Source organism: Gymnoscopelus microlampas (genome assembly GCF_963454915.1).
Source record: "Gymnoscopelus microlampas genome assembly, chromosome: 11".
NCBI classification, from domain to species: Eukaryota; Metazoa; Chordata; class Actinopteri; order Myctophiformes; family Myctophidae; genus Gymnoscopelus; species Gymnoscopelus microlampas.
Window position 1 is genome coordinate 46591408 of NC_139948.1, and position 22516 is coordinate 46613923.

General features: G+C 40.5%; 1 protein-coding gene across 4 annotated transcripts; it reads left to right on the top strand.

Annotated features, from left to right (window-relative positions):
- The first annotated feature begins 906 nt into the window (after positions 1–906).
- zbedx (zinc finger BED-type containing X) lies at positions 907–22183 on the top strand. Of its 4 annotated transcripts, none has more exons than XM_084071404.1 (11): positions 907–1245; positions 2832–2879; positions 4492–4632; positions 5384–5527; positions 8364–8745; positions 9959–10140; positions 12521–12565; positions 13341–13574; positions 15432–15586; positions 17923–18241; positions 20927–22183. In XM_084071404.1, the coding sequence occupies exons 1-11, from the start codon at positions 1036–1038 to the stop codon at positions 21122–21124; spliced, it is 2058 nt and encodes a 685-aa protein (XP_083927530.1). In that variant the 5' UTR covers positions 907–1035; the 3' UTR covers positions 21125–22183. The 4 variants fall into 4 exon arrangements, with proteins under 4 accessions (XP_083927530.1, XP_083927531.1, XP_083927532.1 ...); XM_084071405.1 differs by having other exon boundaries at positions 4492–4629; XM_084071406.1 differs by lacking the exon at positions 12521–12565.
- The last annotated feature ends 333 nt before the right edge of the window (positions 22184–22516 follow it).

Below are 22516 nucleotides of genomic sequence, written 5' to 3' on the forward strand. Positions count from 1 at the left end.
ATATAATCATATTTCCCATTTTCTTGTTGTTGAAAACAGAAGTCGCACGCGACGCGTTGTGAGCTTGTAGATCTGCTTTTTTCAAATTGTGGTAAAAAAAAAATGTTATATATTTTGGGCCTTGTTTTCTTTAGACCCGACCGACCCGGGGCTTGTTTCTCTCTCTCTTTAACTAAACTTGGCAACGCCGCCTAAACAAAGACCTGCCCCCTTTTACCACGAAAAAGACTTTTAAAAAATCGTTTTACCTCCATGACGCGTTACATTACCTACTTATAGATTACTACGTCGAATCGGGGTACTATTCTCTCGTTTTGCGGTATATTAATACCTAATATTATTATGGCGGACATAGAGGTGGAGCACGGCGGCTCGGCGGGAACAGTGTGTAGGTCGGCATGGTCGATGTGCGCATGCCCAGACCGGGCATGGACGTCATTGTGTCATCCTTGTTGGACTCCTCGCCCTCCCCGCAAAAATCCCAACAAACAGTGTTGCCACGTCTGCTTATTCTAAGCGTCTTTGGGCTTGTTATCTGTTGAGTAGTAGTTGTGGGTTTTTGGGGCTTGTTTCCAAAGTGTAGTCTAAACCAGTGGTTCTTAAACATTTCCATGCCAAGGACCCCCTAAATGAACATGTATTTGTCCGGGGACACCCAACTGAAAATATGTTGCACCACCAGGCACCCCCATACAGTACAAGACTTGTGTTGAAATGTTTGTAAAACATTTCCCCTTTTTTTTCAACCCTCCACGTGAATAGGGTTCAAGTGGGGAAAAACACAACTATTCGTTTCTTTATGGGGCTAGTTTTCTTAAGACCCGACCGATGGGGGGCTTGTTTCTCTCACGAGACCTGGCAACGCCGCCTGAACAAAGGCCTGCCCCCTTTTAACCACGACGAAAAAAGAGTAAAAAAATCCTTTTACCGTCACGACGCGTTACATTACCTACTTGTAGATTACTACGTCGAATTGCGGTACTTTTCGCTCGTTTTGCGCCACATTATCCACAATATTAAACTCACATTTAATATATGGCGGGCATAGAGGTGGACGCGGCGGCGGACGCGTCCGGGAACAGTGAGTGTAGGTCGGCGTGGCACGCGTGGAGGTACCGCCACCATTTCTCGTACAAGGCGGACCAGGGCAAAAATATCATCGTGCAATGTAATCTGTGTTTACCCAAGGTTAACCTGCTGTCCTCGTCCAAAGCCTCCACGTCCAACCTCAAGAAGCACTTGGACGTGAGTTTATTTAAGTAGATGCATTATTTTTTATTACATTTTATTATGTAAAAGGAGCCGTGGTTTGGTATGTGGGTGATGGACGCTGGGGCTTAATGATTGAAGAATGGCTACCTACCCTCCTACCTACCGCGTTACATTTTTTTTTCTAACTACATATTAATCGTCGACTCGTCTCGTCTCGTCGCCCACCAGTTTTCGGTTAATCGGGCGGTATAAATAAAGACGGGTGTCTTTTATGTATGCCGTCCGATTAACCTAACACTGTAATATATTTGTAGCATAAAAGCATTAAAGAGACAAAAAAACAACAATAAATAAATACAATTTAAACAAAATCTAAAATATGACTGCAGTCTCTTTAGAGACTACAGTTATTTTTCATTTTTTTTAATTGTTTATTATTTATTTTATTGTAATTGCACTGTGACAATGGGTGATTGTTCGGGCTGCAGCCCAGCTCTGGTTCCATAGCGTTAGAGAAGGAGTTCTTCCTTGACGCCATGTTACTTACGAGCCGTTGCCCGGTAGCGCCGCGGCCGCAGCCTCTCGTCTTCAGTAAAAAATACAAAATACACTTTCGATACTCACCAAAACAAAGACGGGTTTAAGATGTTGAAAGCCTACTCTCCTTGGTGGGGGCACTCTGAGCCCCCTGCCTCACGTCTAAAACACACCTTTTGAATAGAAAAGAAAATATTTCACCGGAAGGAAATATTACTCCACTGCGCCCCCTACAGATCTGGTCAATGGAATTTTTCTATTGACCAGATTTTTCCTTCCGGGGAAATATTTTATGTTCTGGCCAAAAAGTGTGTTTTAGACGTGAGGTGGGGGGCTCAGAGTGCCCCCACTAAGGAAAGTAGGCTTTCGACATCTTAAAACCGTCTTTGTTTTGGTGAGTAGCGAAAGCGTATGTTTGTATTTTTACTAAAGACGAGAGGCTGCGCTGCTGGGGCTGTGCGGGCAACGGCTCTAGAGTAGCATAGCGTTAAGCAGAACCCCTTCTGCTATGGAACACAGACAGCTAAATTGCACCGTGACAATGGGTGATTGTCAGGGTTGCAGCTATCGATCCATCTTGGCGATTATTATGCAATCGATTGCTTTTTAGATCCATCGACACGCGTTTTTAATAAGCCTATATATATATATAATATATATATATCTATATGGAGGAAAACATCGTTGTACAGCCAGTAGGGGATATGTGCCTTTTGTTTTGTTTTGTTCTGTCGGTGTCTATATTGTATATTATCAGCAATACCAGTAACCAGTGTATAACAAATGTGCTTTTTGAATATTGTAACTATGTCTGAAAAGGTGTCTTATAATCCCATGAGGGATGGGCCACGAGATGGCATGACAAATAAAATAATTCATTCATTCATTCATATATATTTATTATTTTTTCTACAATATTTTATTTGTAAACCAATGAATTGATTAACCCTTTAAGCTCTATGTATAACATTGTCGCACAATGGTGTCTGCAAAGAATTTGAAAATAGCAGATCTTACAAGCTTCAGAACGTGAGATTGGCTATTTTCATTATTTTTTGAACAATTTCTTTTGAACTTTTTAGAAACTTCACAAAGGACAATATCAGTCACCAGAACCAGGGACATATGATGTAAGTTACAATGGGCTTATAGGAGGGGGGGCGTGTCTGAAAACAAATATGATCAAATATAATTGAATCAAGCAACTTAAAAAATGTGGAAAAATGGTGGGCAAATGTTTTACTTAAGTAAAAGTATCAATACTGCAATGCAGAAATACTCTGTTACAAGTAAAAGACTTAGTAAAAGTACAAAGGTATTGGTATCAAAATGTACTTAAAGTACCAAAAGTAGAAAGTACTAATTATGCTGAATATCCCATTTCACAAGTTTTCAAATGTGTAAAATTCTTTTGAAAATAGCAGATCTAAGATGCGACGCATTGTGAGCTTGTAGATCGGCTATTTTCAAATAGCCGAAATGTATATAGGGCTGAAGTGCTTAATGTATGTTTTGTAATAATAAACAAAATCTACAAAGTAACTGATAACCAAAGTATTCAAATAATTGTAGTGGAGTAAAAAGTGCAATATTTGCATGTAAAATACCTCAAAATTGTACTGAAGCACAGTAAATCTACTCATTTACTTCACACCACTGTCTAGGGGTGCACCCAGAAGCCTGAGTAGACGTTGAAATGACCCCAGACTAGGCCAGTCACAATTATTACATGATGATCGCCTAATTGCAATTATTTGAGGTAATCGCAATTAATTTTGCATAGTCGTCATAATCCTTACTTTCCATGTTGTCAAATGTTCATACACTTTCAAAAAGTTGTGGAAATCACAGATCTACAAGCTCTTTGTGACAGCCATATACTGTATGTATATCCCAGATGTGATTTAAAATGAAATACCTCTTTTTTTAAACGGATAGTTCACCCAAAAAAATCACTTTATTTCTATCGATTAGTCACCCATTTGTTTTGTTCTTGTCGCATTCCTACCTAAGCCAATCATTTGACGGGGTGACTAATCGATTGGAAAAAAAGTCATTTTGAGGGGTGAACTATCCCCTTAAATATCTGCAACGGTAGCTTGAAGAGCAACCGTCGCTGTCGGGTGGAAACCTTGTATGTCCAAAACCTGTTACTTTTCAACAAATGAAAAAAAATACCCTGTGTTCCCATGGATCTAGTGTTACTGTATTATTTAGTCACAAAGCCCCTTTTAAAGGCATTTGAAATATGGAGTCACAAGGTTTGTAGCGCGACAGCAACGATTGGCTGATTGTACCTCTGTCATTTTTTGCGAACTGTTAATAAAGTATTCAGTGTCAAGTTATACAATAATGCTAACAGGATAAGACAAAAAGCCCTGAGGGCGTGTTTCCATTGCTTCCAATATTATTATTCTTATGGGGTGGCCATATCTGAATGAATAGAAAGGCCGCCTGGGAAACGGAAGGTCCCAGGTTCGAGTCCCGGCACCGGCAATGTGCCGAGGTGTCCCTGACCAAGACACTTTAGTCCTAAGTGCCCCCCCCCCCCCCCCCCCCCCCCCATGCGCTCAAGTCTGGAACGCTTGAGCAGCAATCAGCTGGGTGAAGCTGAAAACAGAATTTCCCCTGTAGGATCAAATAGGTCTAATTATTATTATTATTATCATCATCATTATTATTGTTATTATTATTATTATTATTATTAATAGTGTTTATTTATTTGTGTTTATTTCCTTGCAGAGGAAACATTTCGGCGCTGAAGCGGGCAAAGAGGTGACCACCAACCGAGGCCGTAAGAAGGCGGAGAATGGCGAGAACAGCGGACACCTGGCGCTCAAGAAGATCAAAGCGGAGATCATCTCCAAGTGCATGACCCAGGTAGTGGTGGACAGTAATTTAACCCATTCAATCCGTCAACGCATCTCTGTCATTTTAGATGTCTTTGGCTAATCAAAAATAGCAGATCTACAAGCTCATAGCGCGGCGCCGAGTAGATCTGCCATTTTTGAAAAATCATGAAAATGTGTGCAAATATATATATATTTTTTTAAAGCGGACATTTGTCTTTGCTTCTGGATGTCCCTGGAACTACATATTTGACTAATGTTCGCTTTAAAAACTACATATTCAGAGATTTTTCACGATTCACGATTTTTCAAAAATAGCAGATCTACAAGCTCATAGCGTGGCACTCGGTGCTGTGCTATGAGCTTGTATGTCTGCTATTTTTTTTGAATAGCCAAATAAATCTAAAAATGAATGCGTTCCTGGTCTCTAAAAGGATAACCCCAAAAAAGTGTTGAAGACTTGTTTCCATTGAGGTCCTGTGGTCCTATGGACAGTAATTTAACTACATATATAGCCCTATGGACAGTCATTTAATTACATACTGTATATGGTCCCATGGCCAGTAATTTAACTACATATATGGCCCTATGGACAGTAATTTAACTACATATATGGCCCTATGGACAGTAATTGAACTACATATATGGTCCTATGGACAGTAATTTAACTACATATATTCTAACCATGCACTGGGATGCAAGCTAAAGTGGGACAACCTGGTATTTCGTATACTTTTGAATACTTTGAGTATTTACTTGGGTATATGTACTTTTTTTTTGTCCAGACCAAAGTGGACAACCTGGTGTACAGCTACATCGTGGCGGACTGCCAGTCCTTCTACCTGCTGGAGCAGCCCGGCTTCAAGAAGATGATCGAGGGTCTGAGCGATGGAAGACCACCCATGGACAGGCCCACCCTGTTCGCCAAGGTGCGTTCTCCTCCATTCTCTTGGAACGATGTTTTTTTTGCACCAGTGTTGATTTTGACAGCAAATTTTGATTTAGTTTTAGTCATAGTCTTTTGAATGAAATTCCATTTAGTTTTTGTCATATTTTAGTAATTTGAAATGTTTTAGTTTTTGTCACATTTTAGTCTACTAAATATCATAAGATTATAGTCGACTAAATCTACAGTTGAATTAGGCGACAAAAATGTATCTCGGCAGTGCCTTGATGGCGTCGTAATGGCTGATTTTACACTTGGTTGCATGCTGAGAATAGCCGATCTACACGCTCACAACGCGTCGCAGCGCGACGCGTTGTGAGCTTGTAGATCGGCTATGTTCAGCGCGCAACACCCGAGTGCAACCAAACATAAAATTACTTGTCTTTTAGTTCTACTGGATCTCTTCTCCACTTTAGTCCCTCACTAACATTTCTACTTTTTATTTGTTGACAAAAGTTGTCAATATATTTAGTTGTAGTTTTAGTCATCGTAGCTTAGTCTTTATTTAGTTTTCGTCAGTGAAAAAAGGTAGTCGACGAACATTTTAGTCAATGAAATCAACACTGTTTTGCACCAGTGGTTCTCAAAAGGTTTCATGTCAAGGAACCCTAAATTCAAAAAGCAGACATACAAGCTCATAGATCTGCTAGTTTTAGTCGATTTATGTGTACGTGTATGTATTTCGCAGGTTGATAAACTTATTTGATGCTGGGAACCCCCTCTTGGACCCCTGGGGGGTCCCCAGACTGCACCTTTACTCAAGTAAATTTTGAATCCCGGACTTTCACTTGTAACAGAGTATTGATATTTTTACTTAAAGGGGAATTTTGGACCATGTTTTTTTTTACCTTTTTCTATGATGTTATGATATCTTAGGATGAATGGTAGCCTACAGTAGAAAAAAACTCCATCCAACAACAAAAAAAAAAGAAGTCTCGTTAGACGAGATTGAAATCTCAAGATTTCAATCTCGTCTAGCGAGACCTTTTTTTTCTGGTTGCATAGTGTTCTGTCACTATGAACGTCAGATCTAAAAAAAATAAAAAAAAATAAACGCAAGGCCTATTGGCGCACGTTTTAAGCTGTGGCGGACCCGGGATGGAGTTATGACATTTTTCTACTGTACCTTTAGTACCTAAGATATCATAACGTCATAGAAAAGGTAAGAAAACCGTGGTCCAAAATTCCCCTTTAAGTAAGACATTTGAGGTCTTTTTCCACCACTGCTAAAAAGGTACCACTACCAACGGGTGCATTTCGCCTTTCCGACATGTCGCCTTTCCGACGTTAACGAACCCTATACCTAACCCTAACCCTAACCGCACGCGGAAGCCACTAGTCGGAGTGGCGAGATGTCGGAATGGAAGGAGCACCCCACTACCAACATGATTGAATGTCTCTCTTGTAATTGACTTTTGTTCTCACTTGCAACCTTTCCTCTTCCCTCATGCAATGTGCATAATGGTTCAAATGTCTACTGAAGGGGTTCAAATGACTACTGAAGGCTACATGTGTATAAGTGTCGTTCCTCTGGGGTTTAACACACTGCTGCTACAGTATGCACCATGTAGCTGTCAAACCCTCTACAGCCTACAGTAATAGTTTTAAGATAATGAGTGTTTGAATTGGCCATACTAGCAATAGAATTCAGCAGAACTTCAGAAGCTGCTTCTATAAAATTTCACAACGTTTCACAAATCACATATTCAGGACATGGTCTGAATATCATTATCAGTCTTGGGCTTGTTTTTGGCTTTAATCCCTGCACATACAGTACATACATAAAAACAAGCGCTCCACTATCTTGCCCTAGACTAATGACCTTCTATAGGCGAACCTTTTTCTAATAGACATGCTTTTGTCTGCTGCTTAAAAGACCTCAGATTGGTTGTCAGTTTGACACTGGTTTCGAGGCAGTTCCACTTTGTGGCTTCTATGTAAGTAAATGATCCCTGGCCAACTGTGTTTTTAAAAGCAGGATGGCTCACATGTTCTGCTCTGGTGAGGACATGTGTATGATTAACTTATTATTATAGCATACACCTTTACAGTACAGTAAACATTTACATGTAAAGTGTCTTGTCCGGCTTGTACAGTGTTTTTGTTTTCTGTTAGTTTTTTTTCTCTCCATTTTGATTGTTTTACCTTTTTTCTTACTTTTGTAAAAAGGTAGGCGTAGTAAGCTATGGCTTCAGCCCTTTCGGTGCCCAAAGGTTATTTAACCCAATGTGGTTATTTAACCCATTAAGACCGGGAACGAATCTGTGTAATTCTTTAGATTTCTTTGGCTATTCAAAAATAGCAGATCTACAAGCTCATAGCGTGGAACTTAATGCTATGAGCTTGTATATCTGCTAAAAGAAATGATTGCATGAAAATCTTTCTTTTTTCAAACGAACATCTTTAACTTAAATATTTGCTTCTGGGGGGGTCCCTGGAACAAAATATGTTCAGATGGGGGTCCGCGGCCAAATACAATTTTGGGGATCCTTGACATGAAAAAGTTTGAGCACCACTGATATATAGCAACATACATTTTTTACCAAAAACTGTGAAGCAAAGATTCGAGTTACTAAATGTTCGCCTTAAAAAGTATATTTTAAAAGATTTGCAAAATTTGTATGTTTGCTATTTTTGAATAGCCAAATAAATCTTAAAATGACACAGATGCCTTCCCGGTCTTAATGGGTTTAAAAAAATGAATAAAAAGGTGTTACCATTGAAATCTAAACTTTATGCTACTACAAATAAATGTACCAAACTAAACTATGTACACGTTTTTTTCCCCCCATTTTTTTCCTCTCGTTTTCCTTCCCCAGGTGGACCACGCCTTCGCCGCCATGCGTGACGAGCTGGTGGTGAAGCTGAACGCCGTGCAGTACGTGTGCACCACCGCCGACATCTGGACGGCCAACAACCGCAGCTTCTTCGGCATGACGTGCCACTGGATCGACGTGGACTCCCTGGAGCGCAAGTCGGCGGCGCTGGGCTTCGCCCGGCTGCAGGGCCGCCGCACCTACGACAACATCGCCGGCCGCATCCACGACATCCACGTGGCGTACAACATCGAGAGCAAGGTGCAGACCACCGTCACGGACAACGGCAGCCCCTTCATCAGCGTGTTCAAGGAGTTCTCGCTGGACAACCAGGACACGGACGACGACGTGGGCTTCTTCGAGAACGTGGGCCACATCCTCGAAGGCGAGTAATCCCCCCCCCCCCACCCCCCAATCTGAAAATGGTTTGTGCCACCAGGGACACCCTCAGAAGAGTGGGTTTGTGGGGGCTCCCGCTGGCCTAGCGGTCCAGGCGCAGACCACATATAGGCAGGCTGGTAATCCAGTCTGACAGCAGGTTCGACTCCCAATCCCGACGACCTTTGCTGCGTGTCACCCCCCCCCCCCATTACATTACATTACAGTCATTTAGCAGACGCTTTTATCCAAAGCGACTTACAATATGTGCATTCAACATAGGTAGGGAACAAAAACTACTTATCACCAGAAGTCTTAAGTGCATTTTCTGCAAAAACAAGCAACCAAGAGTATACCTAGCGCTAAGGTAAAAGTGCAATATATCAGCTACCTACTTTCTTAAACAGATGAGACAAAATAGCAAAATCAAATGAGCAGGAGCTAAAACATCTCTCTCTCCCCATTTCAGCCTACTTTCCTCTAAAAAATAAAGGTAGAAAAAAGCCACAAAAATATATTTAAAAAAAAAGAAGGGAAGGTTTGTGTAAAAAAAAAATGCAAAAAAAAGAATATTCAAAATCTTCCAAAAGTTTTTGTGATTTTTCAAAACAATTTCACGAATAACTGATGTACAAGCTCGCTGTGCGGCACGAAGTGACGCGCTGTGAACTTGTAGATCTACAATCTTTTTAATAGCCAACTTATAAATGGATAAAGTCGTTTGTTCCAGGGACCCCCAGAAGAGAAGATTTGTGTTTAAAAATAAATTAAAAAAAAGGCAAATTATTCCAAACATTTTTGAGATGTTTCTAAAAACTTTCAAAAATATCAGATGTACCACTGTGAACTTTTTGAACTGTTTAGTGTTTATAAAACCCACAGCAACACCAAACAACTTTCATTTTCAAGTTAAAAATATCTTAAAAATAGCATCACAATGCGTAAGCCGTTTTTTGCTATTTTACCACCAAGTAGTGCATTAATTTACGAAAAACACAGCAACAAAAAAAACATTAAAAGTGCAAATACAGAGTTACAAGGTGTCTGCCCGACGGTGGCGATAAATAAAAGAAAAAAAAATGTTTTGGGTTTATTTGGGAAAAAGTTACACAGTTTGACTTTTAATCGCAATAATAATATCATTAATCTCAATTTCGTTTTGGTCACAATAATCCTAACATGAGCTTTTTTTCCCCCCTCTCTGGTGCTGCCACCTGCAGGCGAGTCTGAGCAGGACATGCTGCTGTTCCTGCCGTCGCTGCAGCGCTGTGCGTCTCACACGCTCATCCACATCGTGGCCGAGGACCTGTGGCAGGCCGTGTCCCAGGGCCCCATGTGTCAGCTCCACTACAGCACCATGGCCAAGGTCTACTCCATGTGGAACAAGTCACACCTGCTGCAGGTGAGAGCTTGGACGTCTGATATCTTCACTATTTTCTATGTTTTTATTACATTTTATTCCCCCCCCCCCCCTGTAATACTCATGCATTAAAGTTCTCAGTCGCCACGACATGATTTCAGTCGTTTGGATTCCATTATAGAAGCCAGCATGTCTTCTATGGAAGCATGTTGCACAGCGAAAATAGACGATTTACAAGCTTGTAGATCGGCTATTTTCGGTTATTCTTTTGAACCCTTTAAGACGGGGAAAACATCATCATCATTTTTAGATATCTTTGGCTATTCAAAAATAGATGATATACAAGCTCATAGCGCGGCAGATCTGCTATTTTTGAAAATGTGTGCATATCTTTGAATGGGCTATATATATTTTTAAAGCGAACATTTGTAATTCAGATCCTTGCTTCTGGGGATTCTACAATAGTCTTCTAAATCCTGACTTTTTTCATGTCAAGGGCCCCTAAAATGATATGTATTTGGCCCGGACCCCCATCTCAAAATATGTTGTTCCAGGGACCCCCATGAAGCAAAGATTTGAGTTAAAAATCTTTGCACACATTTTCACACATTTGCACACAAAAATACCAAGCTTGTAGATCTGCTATTTTTGACTATCCAAATAAATCTAAAATGACACAGATGTGTTAAAGATATTAGAGCATTTGAAGTGCTCAAACTAGAAATGTGTTTAAAGGCATTTTTCAGAAAACCCTAATGGTCTGGGATATTTCATAAAAGCAATGGTTAAAGCCTCAGTCTGTGATTTTTTTTTTCTCACCTGTATGTCAGCATGTAGAAAACAGCAGGAACAATATTAACTAGAACATCTTCATTTTAAATATTGTGTTAATTGTTTAGAAAACAGCGTGAAGGGGGGGGTGCTCCTTTCACACTTGTTTGACAAATCGCATAATAGGACATGGCCATACAAATTCCTTTCGGTCGTGAGGTTTTATTTTTTCCTTTTTAATCCATGAAAACGTTTGAAGAATGTTTGTTTGATTTTCTTTTCTGAAAAAGAAATATTTTCTCTCTAAAAAACTCTAAAATGTTTGGAAAATCTTTTGAAATACAATACAAAATTCCAAATAAATTGGCTCAATGTGTCAGCTACACCACAGCACCATGGCCAAGGTTTACACCTTGTGGAACAGGTCACACCTGCTTCAGGTGAGTGCTGCAACGAACGCGTACTCCACACTGGAGTACAGCTGTCATGTGGAAGCATTGAATAGTATCATGTATCTTTTTAGGTTGCTGCTTCCAGACAGCCGGACATATCTTGCCCAATGTGAAGTGTGTATAAGAATGGGACAATAATCATTATTATCGTGATTAAAAAAAAAAACGCTCACAGTGATTGTATGGATTGGAGAAATTCTTCAAAGTGAATACTCTGAATGTGACCATGGCTGATCGTGCCACAGACACGGCTCTACAGGGAGTGAGGACCATAAGAAATAAAGCCAAATCAGTGAACACAGTAATAATTATACATCCAATTTATAAAAAGCTTTTCTTGGTCCTCAAAGTCACTTTACAACAGAACTTTAACCCATTAAGACTGGGGAATGCATCTGTGTCATTTTATACTTTGGCTATTCAAAAATAGCAGATATATATGAGCTTGTAGATCTGCTATTTTAAAAAAAATATTGAAAAGTTGTGCAAATCTTTGAATATATATATATATTTTTAAGCAAACTTTCTTTTTCAAATCTTTGCTTCTAGGGGTCCCTGGAACTAAATATGTTGAGATGGGGGACCGCAGCCAAATACATAGCATTTTGGGGGTCCTTGACATGAAAAAGTTTGATAACCTCTGATATTATAGCAGCAACATAAGTGTTTCAGAAAACTGTTTGGATTTTAGAAGACATTTGTAGAATCCCCCAGAAGCAAAGATTTGAGTTACACATGTTTGCTTTAAAAAAATATATGTATATATATTCAAAGATTTGCACACATTTTCACGATATATTTGGAAATCATAGCACGGCACTCGGTGCCACGCTATGAGCTTGTATATCTGCTTTTTTTGAATAGCCAAAGAAATCTAAAAATGACACAGATTCTTTCCACCAGTTGAAAAGACTGTGAAAGAAAATTTGGAAAGGAATGGAATTTGGGTTCACGTTTTTAACAGGGATTCATCTGCTTCTACCTATTTATTGATTGATTGATTGAATACTTTATATTAACAGTTTGCCAAAAAAAAGTACAAGAGGTACAGTTATACAATAATGCTAAAAAGGATAACACAAAAAGAAGCCCTGAGGAGGAGGGCTTTTTGTTTCCATTGTGGTCCTGTGTATTCAATTCATCAATAATGTTATTCAATTCATCGAGAATTCCACTATTCCACTGTGCCTTGTTTGTAGAGAGAAGCAAAAGAAAGAAAGAAAGGAAGAAAAGGAAAAAAAGAAGTAAGTTAGTTTAATTTAGAAGTTTAAGTTTAGTTTAGTTTGGTGTGCCCTGACAGAAAAAGTAATAATAAGTCGGGGAAACACTGTCTTAATTAACCACTTAACCCGTTTAGACCGGGGGAAGAATCGGTGCCATTTTTAGATTTCTTTGGCTATAAAAAAAATAGCAGATCTACAAGCTCAGAGCGCGGCACCGAGTGCCGCGCTACGAGCTTGTAGATCTGCTATTTTTATTTTTATTGTGAAAATATGTGCAAATCTTTGAATATATATATTTTTAAAGTTAACATTTGTAACTCAAATCTTTGCTTCTGGGGGATTCTACAAATGTCTTCTAAATTCTACAGTTTTTTGAAAAACGTATGTTTCTATGTCAGTGGTTCTCAAACGTTTTCATGTCACGGAACCCCCAAAATTATATGTATTTGGCCGCGGAACCCCCATCTCAAAATATGTTGTTCCAGGGCCCCCCCAGAAGCAAAGATTTGAGTTACAAATGTTCCCTTTAAATATTTATATATTCAAAGATATCGAAAATAGCCAAAGGAATCTTAAAATGACACACAGATGCGTTCCCGGTCTAAATGGGTTAACCACTTAATTTCATACTTTGTTGTACAATAATGTCACAATCAATTATCTTATCCTATCTTAAATTAGAATCGATTGGTTATTTTTTCTTTCCATAATCGGATCAAATGGATTAGTTTTCCGTTAACCGTTCCACCCCCCCCCCCCCCCCCCCCCCCTGCTCTCTCCCCCACCCTCCACCCAGGTGGCCATGGACGCGGCCGAGGACATCGCCAAGATGCCGCTGGTGGTGCCGGCGGTGATCCGCTGGAACGTGGAGTACTGCGCGGTGCAGAAGATCGTGTCGCTCACGGAGACGGAGCTGACGGAGCTGTGCGCCCGCCTGGAGGTGCCGCGGCTGCAGCCCGAGGAGACGGCCTTCCTCAAGGAGTACTCCACCGTCTTCAACCCGCTGGCCTTCGCCCTCGAGCTCTTCCAGGTACACTTTGAGCTAAAAAGCATTATTTTACCCATTGGCTATTCAAAAATAGCAGATATACAAGCTCGTAGAGTGCCGCGCTACAAGCTTGTATATCTGCTATTTTTGAAACATTGTGAAAATGTGTGCAAATATTTGAATATATGTATTTTTTAAAGCAAACATTTTTTTACTCAAATCTTTTGAGATGGGGGTCCGCGGCAAAATACATATAACTTTGGGGGTCCTTGACATGAAAAAGATTGAGCACCACTGACATAGAAACATACGTTTTTCAGAATACTGTTGGGACATGTAGAATCGGCTTCAGATCTTAGTGGGTTAATTGTCACACAAATAATTGCGATTTAAGATTGTATTGTGTGTTTGGCCATTGAACATTGGAACGTATGAAAAATGAAGAAAACAAATCTGAAATTGCAGGACAGATATGACAAATAACTATTAATTATTTACATATTTAATATTGTTATACATGTAAAAAATAGCATAAATAGCTGATCTACAAAGTCACAAAGTGACGTGTTGTAAGCTTGTAGATCTGCTATTTCTGCTTTTTTTTAAATATTTGAAAATGTGTGAAAATGTTTCAACATGGAAACGATTATGACGATTATGCAAAAATAATTGAGATTATCTCAAAAACGTTTGATTAGACGATTATGTAAAAATTATGACAGGCCTACCCATCGTGAAATATTAGTTGACGGTGAACCACTTGAACCCCCCAGTGTCCATATTCTGGGGGAAACTTTAGCCAATAATAGCCGATATACGAGCTATTTTTGGCGAAGAGATTTGGTGCATAACTGGCGAAAACGGGGAAAAAAGGAGCACTTATCCATATCGTCATATAATTGGTCCTCACTAATACTCATTATAAGATGGCACCATTTCTGTCTGCTCACTCCCTGGCTCTCTTAGATTTTTGTTGCCAGACCCAAGGGGTCGGGCTTACATGAGGCTTTGTATCTGTTTTCTCCATACATGGGCATGGTCACTTTGTCCCCCGGCCCAGGCCAAAAAAAGTCTGTCCCCCTTTCGTCATAGAAGGGACACACGTCATGTGAAGCCCGGCCATTCAGATTTCAACCACTAGGGGTCCGGCAGTACCAGGTCTCCTGGTTCCCTTGTTCTTTAACCTGTTTATCTCAGAAACAGGTTAACGTTTTCTCCTTGCTCTCCCACGCGTTATTGTGGATCCCACCACAGTTCTAGGCAAAACCTGCTGTGATTGGCCAGTAGTCGCTGTGATTGACAGTTCTTGTTTTTGCAACTACAGTGGTAGCCAGCTGAGAACCTCACCTTAGGTACCTAAGAAATCAGTACCCGGGGGGTACTGATATGAAACCACACCCCTCTGTGGGTGTGGTTTTGCCTTGGAGGGTGGAGTTTAGCATTATTTTTTCCCCACTGTGCAATACAGTAGCTGGACAGTAGGTGGCAGAGCCGAGCAACTATTGGTTTGGTTGGTTTACCTACTAGTCTACTTGGTGGGGAATTCAAATGTGTCTGAGAATCTGGGGGAGTGGCCGACAGAGGTACCCAAGGGACAAATCAGTACCTATGAGTACTGATTTGAAAATCGTGAGGTTCTCAGCTGGCTACGACTGTATGCCTAAACCTAACCTTAACCCTAACCTTAACCTCAGTAAAACTATGCCGGCCAGGGAGCCAATCAGACACAGATAAGGCGTGTCTATCCCATAACGTTGGTGGAGTTCATAATCACGCCTCTCCCACCCCCCTATACACAATGGAGCTCGCACTAAAACAGAATGTCACCCACTTCTTTACACCTGTAAACCTGTGATGATCATGTGACAATAACACTGATTCTGATGAACCTTCTTCCAGGCGGAGCAGAAATGTTACCTGGGTCTGGTCATTCCCACCATCCTCAGTCTGAAGAATAAACTCAACGAACAGAAGGCGGTGGCGCGTTACTTCGGTGACGTCATCACCACCGTCGTAACGGCCATCGAAGTCCGCTTCCAGGACCTCTTCACCAGGTCAGTAACCGTCCCATTGTTGTCTCCGCCAGAGGTGGAGAGTATGTTTTCGTCTCCGTCCTTCCGTTTGTCCGTCCGTCTCAGCCAAGCTAACATTGGTCAAGCTTCACGTGACACGTGACAATATGTTGTCACCAATGCTTTTGATTGGCTAGCGTGACGCATGATGACATAAAAATCTATAAATAGCAAATGTGCTTCAAAAAATCATTTATATCTTTTGAAGCTAAGCTAACATTGGTCAAGTGACACGTGACGATATGTAATTTAAATAGGTAAGACAGGATTAATCAGGAACAGTACTGGCGGAGACCTGTGCTCCGAGGAGCACATTTTCTAGTTTTTATTTTATTTGTTTCTGAACAAACACTCGTATAAGCGATGGTTGCTACCGGAATATCGAGCTATTTAAAGGACGAACGGCGGCGGTAAGTGTTGGAAAGCGCCTGTTGCCGAAATTCTGCTGTTGAATGGGCGGTGGGTCACGTCGGGTCACAAGTTATAAGGAAGCGTCGAAAGCCGACCAAGCGATTTCAACCGTCGGACAGCAGCGGTTTTGTTGTTGAAAAAGACATCAAGCCATATGCTATTTTTAGCACCCTATTAGCTGTCTGTCAGTGTCGGCTCTCAGGTGCATTCAGCAGCTTTTTTTCACGCCTTCCAACCGACTGATCTCCCAACCTTTTTTAACCAGATTGGTTTCCTCTACAGAAACAGCTCCTGTTTTTCTTTTGCCAGCAGAAAGACTCTTTTGACTATGGTGATGTGCTGTACATGCATGCTTCACTCTCCACACTGACGCCTCTTGAAGCAGTCTACCACAGTGCCCTATGTTTTATTACTGCCGATGATTATCACACCCATGACTGTAGTTTACATGATAAAGTGGGTTGGCCATCTCTCGCAGTTCGTATAGAGCAACAAACCTTTTATTTATTTATAAGGCCTTGTGTGGTAAGCTTCCTTTGTACCTATCCTCGCTTTTAGAACCAAAGGTTATTGGACATTCAACACATTCACAAACACACATTAGATATACCAGTCCTCGTAAGAGCAGTGAACAAGGAAAGACTGCTTTCATTTTATTATGCTCCACACAAATGGAACAAATTTCAGGACTCTCTGAAACTGGAGCAATTGGTCTCAATACAGACATTTAGGGTGCTTCTTGAGGACACTACATAGAGACTGCACCTGCTTCATGTAACACTATGACGTTGTAATGTGATTCAAATGTTTGTTATTGTTTTTCATTATTTATGTGTTATCAGGGCGTCCTTGAAAAAGAGAGCTTGCTCTCAATGGGCTTCCCTGAATAAATAAAGGAAATAGAAAGACAGAAAATACTTTATTCGACTGCCAATCTGTAGTAATCTGTAGTAGTCTGTTTGCTGAAGAGCTACCGTAACCCATTCAATCCGGGAACACATCTGTGTTTTTAGATGTCTTTGGCTTTTCAAAAATAGCAGATGTACAAGCTTGAGCTTGTATATCTGAAAAATCGTGAACATTTGTGCAAATCTTTTGAATATATATATTTTTTTTTTTAAAGCGAACATTTGTATCTCAAATCTTTGCTTCTGGGGATTCTACAAAATGTCTTCTAAATCCTTGAAAAAAGCTTATGTTGCTATAATCAGTGGTTCTCAAACTTTTTCATGTCAAGGACCCCCAAAATGTATTTGGCCGCGGACCCCCATCTCAAAATATGTTGTTCCAGGGACCCCCCAGAAGCAAAGATTTGTGTTAAAAATGTTTGTTTTACAAAATATATATATTCAAAGATTTGCACAAATTTACCATGATTTTTCAAAAATAGCAGATCTACAAGCTCATAGCGCGCCAATGAGCTTGTAGATCTGCTATTTTTGAATAGCCAAAGAAATCTAAAATGACACAGATGCGCTCCCGGATTGAATGGGTTAACATTAGGGTTGTCCGATATTGTCTTTTTTACCGATAACCGATATACCGATATTGTCCAACTCTTAATTACCGATACCGATATCAACCGATACCGATATATGCGGGGATTATTGTGATTAGGGTAAGCTCAAATTTCATATCACACACACCATATACAGTAAGAACTCCTGTAACTTATTTATAAAGCAAAAAAAAAAAAAAAAAAAATATCGGTCTCCCGATAATATCGGGAGACCGATAAAATCGGACATCCCTAGTTAACATGTATTTTAACCAAAAAAACTAAAACAAAAAAAGACACTTACTGAACCTTTTTTAAGTTATTGATTATTTTTCGTTTGTATATTTTTTATATAATCGATTTCATAGATAATTAACTCTTCACCCCCCTCCGTCCTTTTCGTCGCCAGCGTGGAAGCCAAGATCGCGACGGCCACCACCCCCCAGTTCCGCCTGTGGTGGATCTCTGCGTCGGAGCGCGACGACATGGCCTCTCTGCTGGTGACCGAGGCGTCCCAGCTGATGGAGCCGTGCCTGGAGACGGAGGCGGTCCCGGCCCCCGGCCCCAACCCCAGCGCCAGCAACACGTCCGCCATCGAGTCCGAGGACGACTTCTTCAGCTACGGCACCGTGGTGAAGACGGTCGGCGCCACGGCCCAGAAGCGCGGCGTGAAGGACGAGATCCGGAAGTACCTGGACGGCACGGGGAAGAGCCTGGAGTGTCTGCAGGTGAGGGGATGCGAATCGTTAAACCCTTTAGGAACTGGTAACCTGGGTCGTGGAATTCTAGATCAATCAGCAATCGATGAGGCACGTAGGAGTCGAGACTATTCTGTTCTTAACTCAATTCCTGCCAATCACGCATAAATGCGATCTATTAAATAGCGCACTTGGCCGCCAAGATCGCATAAATGCGTTCTATTGAAAAATTAAAAAAATTGAAAAAAAATTGAAAAATATATATATATTTTTTTTCAATTTGACCCAAAGACCAAGGAGATATGATTTTTCGAAGATTTAGACTCCCATCCACTTCCTTGTTAACTCAAAACTTAAAAATTCTGTATCTCGGCTCCTGAGTACTTTTTTAATTTCGATGAAAAATCTCTGGCAGACAACAGCAAAAAATCTGAAATAACTCTGGCAGGTGAAGTGTTAAGTATGACGTTATTTTGTAGTCAGACGTCACGTCCGGGTCCAAAAGGCACCAGCGCCGTCCACTCTTCATTGTAAACAAACATGTTGGAACCCGTACATCTTTTTACAATAACCTCCTTTTTCAGAAATGAACCATTGAGGGTTAATAAGGGTCTTAATGCTAATATCATAGACAGTAAAAAGAAGGCTAATATATATATTTATATTTGTATTTATTTATTATTAAAATTATAATATATATTTTTTTATATTTATTTATATATATATGTATATAAAAAACGATTTCCTCTTCTTTTTGTCGTTGCCAGGAAAGCGGTAGAATGACACTTTAGTCGTTATTTTAGTCTCGGATCTGTTAAAACAGCGGGGGGGACAGCACTGCACATATTGGGAAAATACACACTTGGACCCGGAAGTTATTCTAGCGGGGCGCAACGTCACGTCTTAACAACCGAATGTTGTAGGTGGTGGTGGTTATGCTTTATGTACATGATATCATGGTCAGAAGTACATTAACACTCATGTCAGTGGTACGGTAGTTCTGCCTCGAGCACAGGGTCAGATATCATAGTTATGCTGTAGCTGCTTCAAGGACAAACTGAACCATAACAAGATAGGCTGTACCAAAACAACAGCTATTAGGCCTAGTGGAGACATTTAGGCTCTTACAAGCTGTCAAATATCATAATGTATTGTAGACGTATTATAAGTGATGGTATACTATAAGGTTAGATATAAGCAGCCATATAACTTCTTCCTCACCTGGAACTGGTTAATACTAACGGAATCCTTCCAAGTCGGCCATCCCACCCATGACGACCCAAAATTGCGTTAGAAAACAAAATGCCAGAGGACTGATCATTTCTTATTATTTATACATGTCAGTCAGGACAACTTCATGAGTGGATTAAAATAATTGTAATGTATATAAAATGAGCAAAACATTTAGTTTGGTTTGGCAATGACTGGATCTGCTTCTAGGCATCAATAGAGGGTGTGCAGCAAGCTTTAAAAGCAGCAGTAGGCTGCAGCAAACAGCAAGCAAGGAATGTGATTGTTTGCAAATAGAAGTGTGGAGCTGACACCGACCAATGGACGGTAAGCAGTAACTGCTCTGAGTTTCCTAACAGAATTTGCTCTGCGCACGTACCATGCGCGACGGTCATTTCTTTTGGTTCAAAGGTACTTTTTGTTGCCTCTAAAGATCGAGGCTTTAATTACCGTAATTACCATGTTTACCGTTTACACTTGTGAGATTTTATTTTATGCTTTAATCCAGTGGTTCTCAACCAGTGGTCCTTGAGGGGGTTCCAGGTGGTCTCCAGCTAAATGATGGAGAGTTGGTAACCAAATGGACCCTATCTATCTTTAACTCTTGAGAGCGTAAAATGAAACCAAATGGACCCTAAGGGTCCATTTGGTTTCATTTTACGCTCTCAAGTGTTCAATTATTGTTGGTACCAACAAAATGGACCAAGTGGACAAAATCGTATCCCACGATGACAAAATATTCAACGTTTTGGGTCTGAGAGTCTAAATCTCATCAAACAGTGGTTCCGTGGCTCAAATGCCCAATAAATAATGGACCTTGATATGAAAAGGGTTGAAAACCCACTGCTTTAATCCATGCAGCATAACCAAGGGGCCAGCTTGAGATTTTTTACATTGACTCCAATACGGAAGAGACTGTTCATATGAATGGCCTGTAGTTTCGCTGTTTTACCCCTGCAGGTGTCAGAAAGAATTTATTTAATACAAGCGTATGGGTATTTGACAAAATTTAGACTCGATTTTCTTACCTTAATAAAAATGGTCATAAATTCTATATGCTTCCAGTCGCTAGTTTAAAGTCTCCTTTCAATCATCATGATATGCGTTTTGCTAAATTATGGTCACATTTATTTTGAAATTGACGATAAAGTAGGCTATTCTCTAGGAGGGGCGGGATGATTTGATTGACAAGCTACACAACCAATAGCATTCATTCCCCGCCCCCGCTCTTGATTGACAAGCTACCTAACCAATAGCATTCTTTGGGGATTGCTTTCCGGTTCCTGTTCCCGACGTGCTTTTGGGCTTATATTAGAGATGGCGGATTTCAAATTCCTGAACAATCGGCTTCATTTTCGGTCTGTAGAAACCAGCAGTCTGGCTTTGTCCATCTCTTTTATACAGTCTATGGGCATAACAGTCAGTTTTTTTCTTTAATCCCTGTGCGTGAGCCGTGCATCATCCATCTCCTCTTTATCTCTGCAGGACTTCCCGCGGGTCAAGCAGCTCTTCTTGAAGTACAACACCACGCTTCCGTCCACGGCGCCCGTCCACCGCCTGTTCAGCCACAAGGGCAACCTGGTGACGTCGCAGAGCAACAGCATCACCGACGACTACTTCGAACGCATCCAGCTCCTCCGATACAACAGCGCCGTCTGCTCCGCGAGCACACCGGCGGAGTGAACGCAGCGAACGCAGCCTTGTTTGATTTTTTTTCTTCGATTATTGTTTAATCGAAAACTTATACGGAAGCGTTTATAAGCCTCATTTATGCTCCGTCGCGCGATGGGCGTCGCCGCGCTGATGACGGCTGAATAGCAGACCTACGAGTTCACGACGTGTCCGCTGTGATCTTGTAAGTCTGCTATTTTCGGCGCGAGACGCCGTTGCGTGACGAGGTATGAATCGGGCTTATTGCTGCCGCGTTTTGTGCACGAAACCCACAGGACGCACAAGCATAAACACACAGACACTGTTTTTTTTTTGTTGTTCTGCTCGATGTTAATGAATAATAGTTCTTACTGGCCGCGCAAGGATGCTCGAATCGTGTACATGAAGACTTTTGTTTGTTTGTTTGTTTTATTGCTCTGGGCGAAAAAAAAAACGTGTGTCTGCAACACGTGTATTCTCATAGAAATACATTGTACTCCTACCAGATGTCCAGCTTGTTTGGTTGGGAATCCGGGATTGGCGAGAACACCCTTTTTTTTTATGGGTTTTGTCTTTTGTGCGTTGGGGAGAAAATAAATTCTGTTTTTAACGAGTTATGTATCACAATTTTTTTTTTTATACAGATTTTAACAAGACACATAATCACATTAGTTGGTACCTTGTTACGTTATATGATGTGATACCAGATGTATTTTTATTTTTATTTTATTTTATTTTAGGGAGACCACACGTCCCGGTTTGGCCGGCATCGGCGAGAACAGTGCGCAGACGCTTTTTTTGTTGTTGGTGGGTTTCGTGCATTTTGGAGGAAAAAAATATTCTGGTTTTAGCGAGTTATGGATCACTTTATTACGAGATACTTATCTCGTTAAAACCAGACAATTTATTTTCTTTTTTTTTTCCTGGCATGGCAGCAATACGCTTCCGACCTCCGTAGAAATTAGAGCCCGGCTGATTTGAGATTTGTAAACGGTGACTTAAAATGCTGAGCCCGATTTTTGGAGAGTACTAGCACACCAATTACCAATGTTTTGACCCATATTTTCTAAAAAAAAAAAAAAAAAAAATAAAGGGAAAAAAATAAAAGGTGCTACATTTTCTAACCAATTTGGAAAAACTTGCAGATCTGCTATTTTATAGGCCTATAATGATGTGCCCAAAATAGGGGCGTCAGATTGAAATTGGTAAAAAAAATCGGGACACAGTGGCTGCATAATTGCTGATACAGATATAAAAAAAAAGAGAGAAAGAAAAAAAAGAATGGCCAATATATCGGTCAGACCAATATATCGGTCGGGCTCTAGAACGCCGCCTTTTCTTTTTTTTTTTGTATTATTATTTAATCGTAATCGTCACAGAATGGAATTCTGGTGTATTAAAATGTGTTTATGTCCTTTTGGAATT

Excerpts from the sequence above, each read along its gene's own strand:
- zbedx (XM_084071404.1), top strand. The coding sequence starts at position 1,036 with ATGGCGGGCATAGAGGTGGACGCGGCGGCGGACGCGTCCGGGAACAGT. Across the intron at positions 10,141-12,520 it reads ACAAGTCACACCTGCTGCAG|AGAGAAGCAAAAGAAAGAAA; the intron begins GTGAGAGCTTGG and ends CCTTGTTTGTAG. Across the intron at positions 12,566-13,340 it reads GAAGAAAAGGAAAAAAAGAA|GTGGCCATGGACGCGGCCGA; the intron begins GTAAGTTAGTTT and ends CCCTCCACCCAG.